The sequence below is a fragment of the Lepidochelys kempii genome, chromosome 6 (assembly GCF_965140285.1).
Source record: "Lepidochelys kempii isolate rLepKem1 chromosome 6, rLepKem1.hap1, whole genome shotgun sequence".
Lineage (NCBI taxonomy): Eukaryota > Metazoa > Chordata > Testudines > Cheloniidae > Lepidochelys > Lepidochelys kempii.
The window spans coordinates 64,439,461-64,454,526 of NC_136385.1; the positions used below are offsets into that span (position 1 = coordinate 64,439,461).

Genomic DNA, 15,066 nt, shown 5'->3' on the forward strand with positions numbered 1-15,066 from the left:
CATTAGTACTCACACCTAAAACATTCAGAACACATACACCAATCTCAAACATACACTAATCACAGGCACATACCTAACGCATTCAATACACATTAATTGATCACAGGCATAACCTTTGGACACACATGCTTCTGTCACACACACACATCTATCACCTCACTTGCATATGCGAGTCGTAAGGGCAAGAGTATGATTATGGCTGCAGGTAGGTCATGAAATTGTGGATTCTAGTATTTTCATGGGGGGGTGGGGTTGTTTTTTAATAGCCGTGACTTCTGACATTTGAGGATTTTTGTACAGAGTAGGGTGGATCTGACTGTTAATAATTGAAGGTGAGAACATTTTAAAAATGGCTTTCAGGAGAGGCTGAGAGAGCATCATCTTTCTTTGTTTCAGCTAGTGGTTTGTCAATTGGTCATAGGGATGGAAGGGCACAGAATGTGTGGTTTCTCTGTTTTTCTTTGGGTGTGGGGAAAGTCCTTGAGCTAACATAGCTGGTTTAAGAGGTGACTGTACAATGCTGCTTTTTTCAAAGGCCGAGTTCAGGACGGGGATAGAATCATAGACTTTAAGGTCAGAAGGGACCATTATGATCATCTAGTCTGACCTCCTGCACAACACAGGCCACAGAATCTCACCCACCAACTCCTGTAACAAACCCCTAACGTATGTCTGAGCTACTGAAGTCCTCAAATTGTGGTTTAAAGACTTCAAGATGCAGAAAATCCTCCAGCAAGCGACCTGTGCCCCATGCTGCAGAGGAAGGCAAAAAACCCCCAGGGCCGCTGCCAATCTGCCCTGGGGGAAGATTCCTTCCCGACCCCAAATATGGCGATCAGCTAAACCCTGAGCATGTGGGCAAGACTCACCAGCTAGACACCAGGAAAGAATTCTCTGTAGTAACTCAGATCCCACCCCATCTAACATCCCATCCCATCACAGGCCATTGGGCATATCTATCGCTAATAGTTGAAGATCAATTAATTGCCAAAATTAGGCTATCCTATGTTGAAGAGTGACATTCCTCTGCCTTTCTCACCGGTGCACACCCCACCCCCATTATACACCAGTCACAAACATGCATACACCAGTGGCACCCAGTCATGCACTTCCCTGTGACTGCCACATGAACTAACACAAACAGCACACCCACTTATCACACTGACTTGCACACTACCAGAAGTATCAATCTTGTGCACACAAATCACACACAGAGACACCAGTCAGACATGTCCTGACTATACTCCTATGACTAATGCAGCCATGCCACACAGAGCCTTACATATGCGCTATGCACCTGCCACCTTCTTGTACAACACTTACCCGCACACCAACACCTGACATACATCAACTAATCATATGCCCAGATGTTTACAACAACCAACCACACATGTACCACTCCTCCATATCCACCTGCATGCACTGATCTCTCTGAGCCCCAACATCACTGCACAAGTTGAATTCAGTTTGGATGGCAGCCTCCCATCCTGAGGCCTGTCCATTGTTTTCCTAGGTATGAAACATCGGCATTGTTGTTGGACGCTTGTTTTTCCATTTTCCTGAATGGAAGACCCTCTTCTAGGGTCTTTGTTTTGCTTGTTTAGAGCTGATGTAATGAATGTAATGGGTGCGCTGTTCTCTTTGTAGAAATGAATGTTAATTATTTTCAGCACACGAATTACACTGCTAATAAGAAGCTGTACTGCAGTGATAGTCCCTTTAATTACTTGTTCTTAAGTGCTGTACCGAGCTGCTTTTGAACATGCTATTAAATGCAAATGCCTGTGTGTCAGGGTTCCCTCCCTACTCTGAACTCTGGGGTACAGATGTGGGGACCCGCATGAAAGACACCCCGTAAGCTTATTTCTATCAGCTTAGGTTAAAAACTTCCCCAAGGCACAAATCCTTCCTTGTTCTTGGATGGGTACTGCTGCCACCACCAAGTGAGTTAGACAAAGATTCAGGAAAAGGACCACTTGGAGTTCCTGTTTCCCTAAAACATCCCCCCAAGCTCCTTCACTCCCTTTCCTGGGGAGGCTTGAGAATAATGTACCCACCAAATAGCTTAACAAGGTGAGCACAGAACAAATCCCTAGGTTTTTAGGACATTAAAACCAAGCAGATTCTTAAAAAAAACAGAACTTTATTATAAAGAAAAAAAAGTAAAAGAAGCACCTGTGTAAAATCAGGATGGAAGGTAATTTTACAGGGTAATCAGATTCAAAACACAGAGGATTCTCCTCTAGGCAAAACTTTAAAGTTACAAAAAACAGGGATAAACCTCCCTCTAAGTATAGGGAAAATTCACAAGCTAAACCAAAAGATACTCTAACGCATTTCCTTGCTACTACTTACCATTTCTGTAATTTTAGATGTATCATTCAGTAGAAGCTGGATTACTTGCTTGGTCTCTCTCTTTGTCTCCCGAGAGGACAACAACAAAAACCTTCCCCCACAGATTTGAAAGTATCTTCTCCCCTTATTGGTCCTTTTGGTCAGGTGCCAACCAGGTTATCTGAGCTTCTTAACCCTTTACAGGTAAAAAAGGGATTTTATGCTACCCATAGCTGTATGTTTATGACACGCCTCCCAAATCATAAATGGTGCTGGAGAGCCTGCTCCACACTGAATCAGAAAAGATGGCCACATCATCAAGGTAGGCAACTGCAGAGTCTCCCAATCATGCTAGGAGACTATCTACAAGTTTCTGGAAGGTGGCAGGTGCATTTCGCAGCCCGAAAGGGAGCACATTAAATTCATACAGCCCTACATGGGTGATAAAGGCTGACCTTTCCTTGGCGGATTCATCCAGAGGTACTTGCCAGTACCCCTTGGTTAAGGTAGAGATGAACTGGGCACACCCAAGTTTCTCCGATAGCTCATCTGTGCGTGGCATTGGATAGTTGTCTGGGTGAGTTAGAGCATTTAGCTTATGGTAGTCCACGCAAAAGCGTATCTCCCAATCTGGTTTGGGGACTAGAACCACTGGAGACGCCCAGGCACTGTTAGAGGGGTGGATTACACTCATCTGTAGCATGTTTTAGCTTGAGGAGACACCTGGTATTGTTGGGCTCTAATTGGGCGAGCATTACCTGTGTCAATGGAGTGGTATGCCCGTTTGGTCCATCCTGGGGTGGCTGAGAACGTCGGCATGAAGCTAGTGCACAGCTCCTTGATCTGCTGTTGCTGCATACGTCCAAGGGTCATGGAGAGGTTCACCTCTTCCACGCCACCATCACTTTTTTCTTTGTAGTACACACCTTCAGACCACTCAGCGTCATCTCCTCCCTGGGCTGTAAACTGACAAACCTTTAATTCTCTGGAATAAAAGGGCTTTAGAGAATTAACATGGTACACCTTAGGCTTTAGGTTTGAGGTGTGGGATGCTATGAGATAGTTAACAGCTCCCAGGCGCTCTTGGACTGTGAATGGCCCTTCCCACGACACTTCCATCTTATGGGCCTGGAGCATCTTCAAGACCATGACCTGGTCCCCTACTTTGAAGGAACACTCTCTGGCATGTTTACCATACCAGGCTTTTTGCTCTTCCTGAGCATCTTTTAGGTTTTCTCTAGCAAGAGCTAAAGAGGTTCAGAAGGTGTTTTGTAGGTTGGTTACAAAGTCCAGAATGTTAGTTCTTGGAGAAGGCATAAACCCCTCCCGTTGCTGTTTCACCAACTGTAGTGGCCCCTTAACCTCATGGCCATACACAAGTTCAAATGGTGAAAACCCTAAACTGGGATGTGGTACAGCTCTGTAGGCAAAGAGCAACTGCTGTAACACTAGGTCCCAATCATTGGAGTGCTCATTCACGAATTTACGTATCATGGCCCCCAAAGTTCCATTAAACTTCTTCACCAGGCCATTTGTTTGGTGGTGGTAAGGGGTGGCAACCAAGTGATTCATCCCATGAGCTTCCCAAAGGCTTTTCGTGGTCCCTGCCAGGAATTTAGTTCCTGAATCCATAAGGATGTTAGAGGGCCAACCTACCCTGGCAAAAATGTGCGTTAATGCCCGGCACACACTTTTAGCCCTGGTGATGCATAGAGCTACTGATTCTGGCCATCGGGTGGCAAAATCCATGAAAGTCAGTATGTACTGCTTTTCTCTGGGTGTCTTTTTTGGAAAAAGACCCAGAATATCCACAGCTACTCGCTGAAATGGAACCTCAATTACGGGGAGTGGATGGAGAGGGGTTTTAACCCAGTCTTGGGGTTTTCCCACTCTTTGGCACACCTCACAAGATTGCACATAGGTAGAAATGTCCTTGCCCATTCCCTCCCAGTGGAGTGACCCCCCCAAATAGTCTTTGGTCCTGTTCACCCCAGCATGGCCACTAGGATGATCGTGGGCCAAGCTCAAAAGCTTTACTTGGTACTTAGTTGGAACTACCAACTGTCTTTGAGGATGCCAGTCCTCCTGGTGCCCACCAGAAAGAGTTTCCTTGTATAAAAGTCCTCTTTCTAGCACAAACTGGGATCGATTAGAAGAGCTGAGAGACGGTGGGTTGCTCCGTGCCACCGTCTAAGCTCCCTGGAGGCTTTCATCTGCTTCCTGCTTGGCCTGGAACCGTTCCCTTGATGCTGGAGACATGGATTCACTGGATTGTGGACTTGGGCTTGGTCCCTCTGGAAGTGATGTAGGTGATGGGGCTGTTTCTGTTTACCGTGAACCGCTCTCCGCTGGTGCACTATGTTGTGTTTCAGGCTCCAGTTGAGCCTCTTGCACAGGTTTAGCTGCTGCTGTTAGTGCGGGCTTGGGGGTGCCCTCTGGTGTTGGAGTTGCCGATGGATTTGCAAGCTCTAGATTCAGTGCTGGCAATGGTTCTGGTGCTGGTTGATCCACCAGTCCCGGTTCTGGGAGTGGCTCTGGCTGGGTCTCTGCGACTGGATTCACTACTGCTGTCGCAGACGTTGGCATGGGGTCTGGTTCCATCCCCTCACTCTGAGTCTCTGGTAACACAGACTGAGCCCTTGTAGCAATCTCAGGAACAGAGCTAGGTGCGACAGCTTGTTTAGCCTGGCTGCGGGTGACGATTCCCACCTTCTTGGCTAGCTTCACATGGTTGGCCAAGTCTTCCCCCAGCAGCATGGGAATGGGATAATCATCATAGATTGCAAAAGTCCACATTCCTGACCAGCCCTTTTACTGGACAGGCAACTTGGCTATAGGCAAGTCAAAAGAGTTTGACTTGAAGGGTTGAATCGTCACTTGGACCTCTGGGTTGATTAAGATAGGGTTCAGTAAGGATTGGTGGTCCACTTGTGCTCCAGTGTCCTCCATGCTGTAATCTTCTTCTCGTCCACACTCACAGTTTCCCTTCGCTCTGAGGGTATCTGGGAGACATCTGGACCTGAGGACCTTTGGTGTGACCCCAGTACAATGAACTGTAATCTATTGGGGTTCTTGGGAAAGTTGGCCTTTACATGCCTCAGCTCGTTACATTTAAAACATCGCCCAGCTGACTGATCACTGGGGCGAGGTGGGTTGCTGGAGAATGGTATGGTGGGACGATAAGGTGTCTAGGGTTTTCCTTGGGGTGTAGTTGGGGCCTTGGGCTGGTATGGTGTGGTCTCGGGGTGTCCCTTCTGATATCCATCCAAACTGCGACCAGGGTTGTTCCTCTCTGCTACCTCCACCCATTTTGTTCCGATTTTTTCTGCCTCTCTGGCAGTCTGGGACTGCTCGTATTGATCAGCATAAGAAGCAAGACTTTCTGCTGAGTCCATTTTCTTATCCCATAACCACTGTTTTACATCATCATTGGTCATAGTCAGGAACTGCTCCTGTACAACCAAATCACACATTCCTTCAAAGCTAATTACAGCCCTTCCTTTGACCCATTTATCTAAGAGATCCTTCATCTGGTTTACATAAGCCACATTACTTAGTCCAGCCCCTCTCTTAAGGGCTCTAAATTTTACTCTGTAAGTTTCAGGTGTAATTTGAAATAGTTTCAAAACCAAATTCTTAATTTTACCATAGTCAGAAGCATCCTCAATAGGCATCTTGTTGAATATGTCCAGAGCTCTTCCAGTCAATTTTGCTACCAGTGTGGTCATCTTGTGATTGTCAGGAATTGCATGGAGGGTGCACAGTCTCTCAAAGGTGAGGAAATATTCAGCAATATCACTGGATTCATCATACTGTGGACATAGTCGCTCCCATTTGTGGATTTTTGGGGAAGTGGAGCCAGCTGCTGAAGGGTTCCATCGTTTCCACTCCATCACCTCCAGTTCATGCTTCCTCTCTTTTTCCCTCTCCTTCTCAGCATGCTGCCTCTCTCTTTCCCTCTCCCTTTCCCTCTCCTCCCTAGCAGCCTTTCTCTGGCCACTTGTGCATCAATCTCCATCTGTCTGAGTTCTAGCTGTCTTTCATGTTCCTTCTTTCTTTCCTCAGCTTCAAATCTGGCTAATTCCAGTTTTTTCTGGACGTCACTTTCTGTCATCCTAGCTTTTCTGCGCTTATCTTAGCTTAACCTGAGAGCTAGAAAGGGGGGGAAAAACAGCTTGTGAATTCCCTTGCAGGACTTAACTACTCTGCCCTGAGGCAGAGAAAAAAAAAACCTCCAGCTGCTCTCAGCTAATAGGAAAAAAAAAAGTGTCCTTTTTTTAAAAAAAAAACAACTCCCTCCTTTCCAAGCAGACAAAAGAAAGAAAAACAAATCCTTTTAATATCCTGAGGTTTGTGCTTCTGGTTCAAAATGATCCCACTGCTACCACCATGTCAGGGTTCCCTCCCCACTCTGAACTCTGGGGTACAGATGTGGAGACCCGCATGAAAGACACCCCGTAAGCTTATTTCTATCAGCTTAGGTTAAAAACTTCCCCAAGGCACAAATCCTTCCTTGTCCTTGGATGGGTACTGCTGCCACCACCAAGTGAGTTAGACAAAGATTCAGGAAAAGGACCACTTGGAGTTCCTGTTTCCCTAAAACATCCCCCCAAGCCCCTTCACTCCCTTTCCAGGGAGGCTTGAGAATAATATACCCACCAAATAGCTTAACAAGGTGAGCACAGACCAAATCCCTGGGTTTTTAGGACACTAAAACCAAGCAGATTCTTAAAAAAACCAGAACTTTATTATAAAGAAAAAAAGTAAAAGAAGCACCTCTGTAAAATCAGGATGGAAGGTAATTTTACAGGGTAATCAGATTCAAAACACAGAGGATTCTCCTCTAGGCAAAACTTTAAAGTTACAAAAAACAGGGATAAACCTCCCTCTAAGTATAGGGAAAATCACAAGCTAAACCAAAAGATACTCTAACGCATTTCCTTGCTATTACTTACCATTTCTGTAATTTTAGATGTATCATTCAGTGGAAGCTGGATTACTTGCTTGGTCTCTCTCTTTGTCTCCCAAGAGAACAACAACAAAAGCCCAAAACAAAAACCTTCCCCCACAGATTTGAAAGTATCTTCTCCCCTCATTGGTCCTTTTGGTCAGGTGCCAACCAGGTTATCTGAGCTTCTTAACCCTTTACAGGTAAAAAAGGGATTTTATGCTACCCGTAGCTGTATGTTTATGACACTGTTTCTGGCTTGGAGATGTATCTTTGGACTCCCTGGAAGAAATGCTTTGCTAAGTTTTGAGTCCATGTGATACAGGCAATTGAACAAATGGGCATAGTGCTCGGAGCCACCTAGGCAGGAACCCTCCAGAACAACCGTTTGCTTTATTTTCTGTATGAATTCTGTGCTGGTGAAAATGAAGGATTGTTATTTCTATTCCAGTAGTGCCTGGAGGCCTCAACCAAGATCAGGGCTCCACTGTGCTAGGTGCTGTAGTACTATATAACTAGACATGGTCCCTTCACCAAAGAGCTCACAGTCTAATGAAGCAAGACAGGCAAAGGGTGGGTTGGGAAATTGAGGCACAGAGAGAGATGAAATGACTTGCCCACGGTAGTGACAGAGCTGGGAATAGAATCTAGGTCTCATTAGTCTTAGGGTGATCTATCCACTGAACCACATTGCCTCTAACGTTATGCTTATAGCCAGTATGACTAATAGTTTGACTAGAGCCAGCAGACATATTGCACGCTCGTAGTGCAGGTCACCTTCAGCCAACTCCACAAGTACACTTTAGCCCTGATCCCTACGTGTTCCTATGCTTCTCTCCCTGAATCCTGCAGGTCTTCTCCTTATGTCCCCCAAAGTCTTTTCTACCTAAACTGCTGACAAAATGGCATAGTTTATGTCTGTTCTGAGAGAGTCACTGTACTGTAGCTGGTATTCAAGTCCTGGTGCCCTCCCAGCAGCGCTGGTCAGTCTGCATCTGCAGCACCTCCTTTTATCCGAATGCTGGACCACCTCTGCAAAGGTACCTCTTGTTTTTCTGCAGCACCTTCACCTGTTCCAGTCCTGGCCCCTCTCACCATTCTCCCAATGCACCTCAACCCTGACCTATCTGATGCCCATAACTTGAATTGTGAGACTCCGAACACACAGTAAGCTCTGCCAATGCACCTTAGTGTGGTTATTCCAGTCACAGGGGAGACGTGGGAGGGGGTGGTACTGTATTACTGTCACTTGCCAGGGAGGAGGAAATGCTTGTACAATGACCATGTTAGGAGCCAGTGAAAGATGGAGTGTTGATAGGATTCCAAAAGTCCAGTGCATCTCAGAGTTACAACAGGCAACTTCATGTGTAGTTAAAGCAACTAAAAGTCAGGGGATTTTTGGACCTTCAAAAGGAGCAAAGTGGACCCCAGGAGACAGAAAACCCTACCCAGGAGGGCACTTTCAGCATGATGTGCTGAGAGTTGTCCCCAGAACTCTAAATGGCCCAGCGTGTCTTCTGGAATAAATGTGGACACCGGGTATAAAGAGCACCCTCAGAATGGTTGCTCTCCCGAGTGTGGGGCATCCTAGCAAACTGGGCTGATCTCCTTCACGGGGCAGTTCCCACCTTTGTTTGGGTTTTCTGAGAGGCATGTGTCGAAAGCTCAGTTCAGTTTTGTCAGTTTGGCAGGAGAATGCCTTTTCTCTCTCCTGGCAGGCACTGCACCTGCCCCTCATGTTCTCTTTGGAGCAAAGAGGTTGCCGAGCTCTGGGAGGCTGAGTGGGTGGGTAATGAGTTTGAGTCTGCATCGCTGGTATCAGACTTCTGAGGGGACGATAATCCCTGGGGGGGAAATTCTTGAGAATACAAGTAGGTCATTTGTTTGTGCTTCTCGAACTTCCTTTACTTTTTCTTGTCTTCCCCTCCCCCTCCCCCACTGGCTGTTGCTTGGCTGCTCAAAATGCTCTGAAGCAGTTTCACAGTGTTACTTTAAAGCTTGCTGTTGAGATAAAAATTATGGTCCAGGCCCTCCAATGCAGCGCAGTCACTTTGTACCACACTGCTGGCATAAACTGCCCCGACAGCTGGTGGAACAGGCCCAGGCAGGGTCACCCCAGCGCAAGGGTGATCCTCCAGTGGTGCAGAGATGACACAGGAGTTTATGCATCACTTCCTGCTGCTGTGGTCGGAGGGGAAAGAGGTGTGGCCAGAGGAAATGGGCATGGCTAGGACACCCCGTTGCTAAGCCAATCCTTTGTTATGTTTTTGCTCTCTTGATGCTATTTACAAACAGCTGATTAAAGCCGATTGCAAATGGCTCCAATATGTTGAAGGTGGGGAGCTAGGTTGGTCAGAGGTAGTAATAGGATGAGGACAGTGCACAGATGGTCATTTAAGCCACCTTTGGACACAAACCTCTGATGTGGACTCCACAGATCATCTGCTTCCCATATTGAGGTCCACATATATACCATGTAAAGTTCCCTTACCTGCCTGACTAATAACACAATAATATTTTTGATCATTACAGTGGAAAGAATTTTGAAAATCTTTGCCCCACTGAAGCCATTTGTCTATTCTTTGGACTTTACTCATCTCTGACAGTGAAACTAGACAGCTCAGTTTCATCTTGTAGGTTGCAAGCCAGCGCTAGGCTAAGTTTAAAGGGAGTATAAAAACCTACTAAATCTGAATGATAGCCTTTTACATTGACTTTGCACAGGTGTAAATGACTGCACAAGCTCCAATGCAGTGGAGAATCAGGCACTGTGAGGTGTCTGTATGATATGAGGATTGATTGCATATATTTCAAAATTAATGATTTGGGGATCCATAGGTAGCCTGGTACTTGTGGATTTTATCAGCATCACTTCCTTTTAGTGTGGATGGAGCCGAACCGTTGAATTCTTGCTTGTCACTGATAATGCACCTCTTAGAATAGGCAACATAACACAATATATTCATCTAGTGTGTTATACCTACTTGGTTTCATGTAAGCTCCTCCGCACTGTGCACATGCCTACCTGAAGAGAAGAATGGGCAAAATGCCCAATGCCAGCTACTTCAGGGCTGTCAGGGTGCAGTTTGAGAGCCAGGACCTCCAGGACTCAAGGATTCAGGCACTGAAGCTGCAAATCTTTTGTCCTTTGTAAAGAGTGGGACAACACTGGCTCAGTGGCTGGTTCCATTTGTTCTAGGTTAACAGATGTCATGCTTGCTTAACAAGTTTTAAACATGGGCTAAAACTAATTGAGGCTAATTTAGTTTAAACACAATTTGGTTGGCCAGGCTGGACAGGACCAAACTGTGTTTCACTGATGTTTAGAAACTGTATTCTGGTTTAGATAGCTATCAGGAGCCCATCACCATAGCATTTAGGTGCCAGTGTCCCCATGTTCACTCAGTCCCCTGCCCAGAAAGACATTGTGCAAGTTGGTGTGCACCAGGAAAAGAAGAAAAAAGAACAGTCTCATTGTACAGTGAGTGAGTGTTGAAATAAAAGGTTTGCTTAGACTTCGTAAGTCAGTTATGACCTGTCAGGTGAATAAGTGATCAATCAGAATGGTACCAAGGCGTAATATTGATATGTTAGAGACTGAACCTCAGTAAATCTGTCCCTTGGAGATGCAGTTATCAGCATTCCTAAGAGCTATGTGCCTGCATTAAGGAAGGAGCACGGGTCCTTAGTGTTTAGCTACCAACTAAATGTATCTTTTTTAAAATAATGAACGAAGTGGTTATTTAGATGTTGAAGGTATTAATTATGTCCATTGCTAAGTAAAACTCAGGGGCTGAAGACTGAAACCAGCAGTTAAGCTCACTATAACTGCTGTAGGCATATGGATGGCAAGATCAAGGGCAGGAAATACACCTATCTCTGAGACTCCTACTACAGAACAGTGCAGTAATTAACAATACAAGATACCTGTGCCATAGCTGGCTGAGACTATTCTTTCTCTGTATAACAGCTGTTAATTATATGCCACCTGGCTAAGATTTATGTTACAGTTCAACAGGTCAGCTGATCTGGTAGTTCAGTTAAAGGGCCAGGTGTCCTTATATGATTCAAGAGCTTCTCGGTGCTGCAAGCTCAGCACTGTGGTGCGTCCCTTCCTTCCAGTGCAGAGTGTGGCACAGCCATAGCTGCTGCCTTCTCAGGCAGTTAGGGTCTGATTCTGGGAAGAGCTGAGTGCCAGGTGAGGAGGAGACCCCCAGCCTCTCTCAGAGGGCGTCCGCTGAAACTAATAGGAGTTAAAGTTGCTCAATGCTTTTTTTCCTTCTCTTAACAAAACTAATTTTTTTGGGAGGGTGGTAAATTTCCTGAGTGGCCAATTAAATAAAAATGACTTCAGCTGCAGGCAGGAAGTGGCCTTCACACCACTTCCTCTTGGGAGTTACTGTGCAGAATGAGCTGCTATGTAGTACGAGCACTGACAGAACGGGGTTCTTTCTTTCTACCTTCCAGCCAACTGGGAGCAGCCTTTGCAGTGGGATTTAGCCTCCAAGATGCTGTGGGGTGCCTGGAAACTTAGCCTCTCAAGAGAAGTGAGCAAGGTACATTATGTCTCAGTGTGCTGGTGGGTTTTCTGAATGAGAAGATGTTCAGTTTGATACTCTCCCTGAGACGTGACATAGCCTGATACCAAGATGATCAGATTAAAGTAATTGAGCAAACAGTGTAGTTCTCTGGTAGACCTTGGACTTCTTCTCTTTTGCCCCTTATGTCCATGTGTCCAGAGGGCCCCTGGGTGACTATTGTTAATGTTTTTGTAAAGTTAGTTCAGTGTTTGTAAATGGTGTTGGTTTGACAGTCCGGAAGATTCATGTGCTCCGTTTATACAAAAGAAAGCAAAGCACCAGCAATGACTGAGTCTGTTTTCCCTATAGCAGTCTGTCGCAAGGCTGCCCTGGAGAGACCTGCCTTTAGGGGCAGGAGAGGGAACTCAGAACTCCAGTCAACTATGGAGACTGGCTTCTCTGCTGAGGATAACAGTGAGAGCCAAATAGTGTTAACTGTGGCGATGGTTTGATTATAGAAATATGGGGGTGTCAGTCATTGGGACTGAAACGTATACAAGAAAACCAGAGAGAGGGAGTCAAATGTGCTTTGGGATAGGGAGAGGGGCTGACAAGACAAGACACTCTCTCAACAGCCTCACTCAGAAAGCAAACAGGATTCTAATTTTCAAATTCCCCTTTTCTAAAAGGAATCCAACACTGACTAAGAAACGCTATTAGTACAGAAAGCTCTCTGGGACAGGGACAGTCACTTTATGCCTGCACAGTGTTTAGCACAATGGGGCTCCCAAACTGGTTGAGATGTCCAGATGTACTGCAGTATAAATGCTGTAGTAATAATAAGGAGCTTTATGCTTTGCTCTGGAGTATCTGGCACTAGACACAAGCGGAAAGGATAGAAGACACAAGGGAATATTGTTCATTCCTGTGTTTGTTAGGTTTTAGCACACTTTTATTTTGAAAAGGTTTTCTTTTTGGTTGATCTATAATGTTTGTATTCTATCCATCCATTTTAGGAAACAATGGCAATAGCTGTGTTTTTGTGAGCCTCTGCTGGGTGATGGTGCTAAGATTTAAGATCCCAGTTACGCTACAGAAGTCTGAGCTAGAAAATCACTTTTTAAAACTAGCTAGTCTTGAGAGTGGTTTCCAAAAGCTGTTTGAATCAAATTATGCCACATCTATTCAGGTAGCAATGCCAGATTACTGGAAACCATTTTAAAATTGATATTTAAGAACAATTTCCTAGCATAGTCAATTTTGTAGGGTAGAAGGGACTGCGTGAATGATACAATCCTACCTCAGCCATTTTATCTTTTATCTGCACACAGCAGCTGTTGCGCTGTGGACAGAAGGAAGGGTTGCAATAGTCCAGCACAGAAACACTTACCTGAGAAGCTGTAACAAACTTCCTTTCAATAAAGCTGAAACAGTGGCTTGTACCAGGAGAAATTACTGTCTCCTTAACCTCCCTGAGCAGGTCTATTGTCTGTACAGTACTCTTCTCAACCGTGACTTGCCTGAACACCTTTTAAATTGGACTTTTCTGGCTGTCCAATAGTTTATCCAATCAAGGGAAAATGTTCTCCGGTCACAGTGAGATACCCAGTCATCTTCCCACCAGCCTCTGCCTCACTTCCTGTGTTTTCTTCCTGCAGCCTACAGAGCAGAGTGGTGCTGGTCTGCCAAGGAGGAGCCTCAATGGGTAGTTGCCCAGTGGTCCAGTTTGGAATTATACTTCCCATGTTAGCTGTGCAATTGAACAAAATACTCAGATTAAGGTAGTCCTAAACAGGCTTCTAAACACAGCTGTATTCTAATTTAAGGGACTAAATTGCTCAAATGTATCACTTTAAAAATATTTCTTTACTCTCTGTGTTCACCTGTTTGGACATGCAGCAGCTTTGTATCTCTCCTGCTCTCTTCCTTTCAATAGATGCCTGGTTGATACTTGAGCGCAGCTTGCTCTCGGTGATCCATCAGCAGCCCAGGAATGAGAGGAAAATGGCCTTTGCTTTCCAGACCAGTTAAGGTTCTCAGGCAGGTTTGTTTGAAGGATCCTGATAAGAAGAGAGTGGAGTCATGAAACAAGTTGAAATATTCTGGTATTCCCATATTTACCTGGGCCCTGTAATAGCCACAGAAGAGCAATGCATCTTCACTAGCTCCTTCTCACAGAAGGGATCTCCAAAGGTGACTGACTACCTAAGTATAGCAAGGGTGGGGGAGGATTCACTAGCTTGTCTCCCAGATAGCCCACCCCAGGAAGACCTCTACAATAGTAGAGGTTACATTTTTAACAGTGAGGGTAGTTACCCACTGGAACAGCTTACTACGGTTTGTAGTGGCACAGATAATTTTTAAATCATGGCTGGTTGTTTTTCTAAAAGGCATGCTCTAGTTCAAACAGGAACTAATTCAGGGAAGTTCTATGGCCTGTGTTATGCAGGAGGTCAGATTAGATGATCACAATGGTCCTTTCCACTTTATAACCTATGAAACACACCTTCTGTCTCACTCCCTCCAGTGTGTTCCTTCTTGCTCCTCCATTACACAATCACTGCACTTCTCCATCCCACCTCCATTAATCCACTGCCTCAGATCACTCATCTGTTTTGTTCTGCAGCCTTCCCAAAATGGAGGGGGCTTCAGCTCCCCACACTCAGCCTCTCATTTCCTTCTGTGCCTTCTTCTCTGTGGTCATTGAGAAGCTAATAGAATTCTGGGCCTGTAGTTAGCAGGTTGGAGGAATCTAAAGCAGCAGTAAGGAAAGTCTCCCCACCTTCTAGCAAGGATCAGTCCTATGTAACAGGGCTCAAACCCCAGTCTCCATTTCCCACTGCATCCCTGCCTTCATCAGGACTGCGCTAGTCTCCTCCATCGGAGCATGGGTATTGGCTCCTATTTGGAGTGCTAGCTAGTGGGAAGGGAGTGAGAGTTCAGCATGACAGCGTTCCCTGCCCCTCGGGAAAAGAAGGCTTCCATTCAGTGACACCCGTGCTAGCCCACCCTGCAAAAGGCTGAGAGTCGGATTAGAACTAGCAGCCTTGGAAACTTTTGCCCTCTGAGGCACAGTTGTTGTCAGTACTTCAAGGAGAATGTATTGCAGATATTTTGTCATGATTGGTGAAGTTGCATCAGCCCTGAAGTTATTTCAGGACTTTCGATGCCCCAGGAAACTGCAGGATAGTGTCACACAAGGCTGGACGTTCCCATCAAAGATGAATTGCCAGCTAAGCTTCAATTTTAGAATCTTTATTTCTG

The 15,066-nt window shown here is 45.5% G+C and overlaps 2 protein-coding genes across 6 annotated transcripts in view; both read left to right on the forward strand.

Annotated features, from left to right (window-relative positions):
- Positions 1 to 15,066, forward strand: part of TMEM229B (transmembrane protein 229B) — a 68,723-nt gene that overhangs the window by 27,931 nt on the left and 25,726 nt on the right. The window contains exons 1-2 of one of the 3 annotated variants that reach the window (XR_013635958.1): positions 11,626 to 11,838; positions 13,739 to 13,846. The exons of 1 other annotated variant lie outside the window; for it this stretch is intronic. Coding sequence is in view for 1 of the 2 variants with exons in the window: in XM_073348433.2 (XP_073204534.1) it covers positions 11,750 to 11,838 (89 nt within the window). In the remaining variant the exon portion in view is untranslated. Of the gene's footprint in view, positions 1 to 11,625; positions 11,839 to 13,738; positions 13,847 to 15,066 lie in introns of those variants that run through there. One more of the 3 variants, XM_073348433.2, reaches the window with a different exon arrangement.
- The window catches only part of RAD51B (RAD51 paralog B), a 713,264-nt gene that overhangs the window by 27,748 nt on the left and 670,450 nt on the right, over positions 1 to 15,066 (forward strand). The window contains exon 1 of one of the 3 annotated variants that reach the window (XM_078853309.1): positions 11,791 to 11,838. The exons of the other annotated variants lie outside the window; for them this stretch is intronic. The gene's annotated coding sequence lies outside the window, so the exon portion shown is untranslated. Of the gene's footprint in view, positions 1 to 11,790; positions 11,839 to 15,066 lie in introns of those variants that run through there. 3 annotated transcript variants of the gene reach the window in all.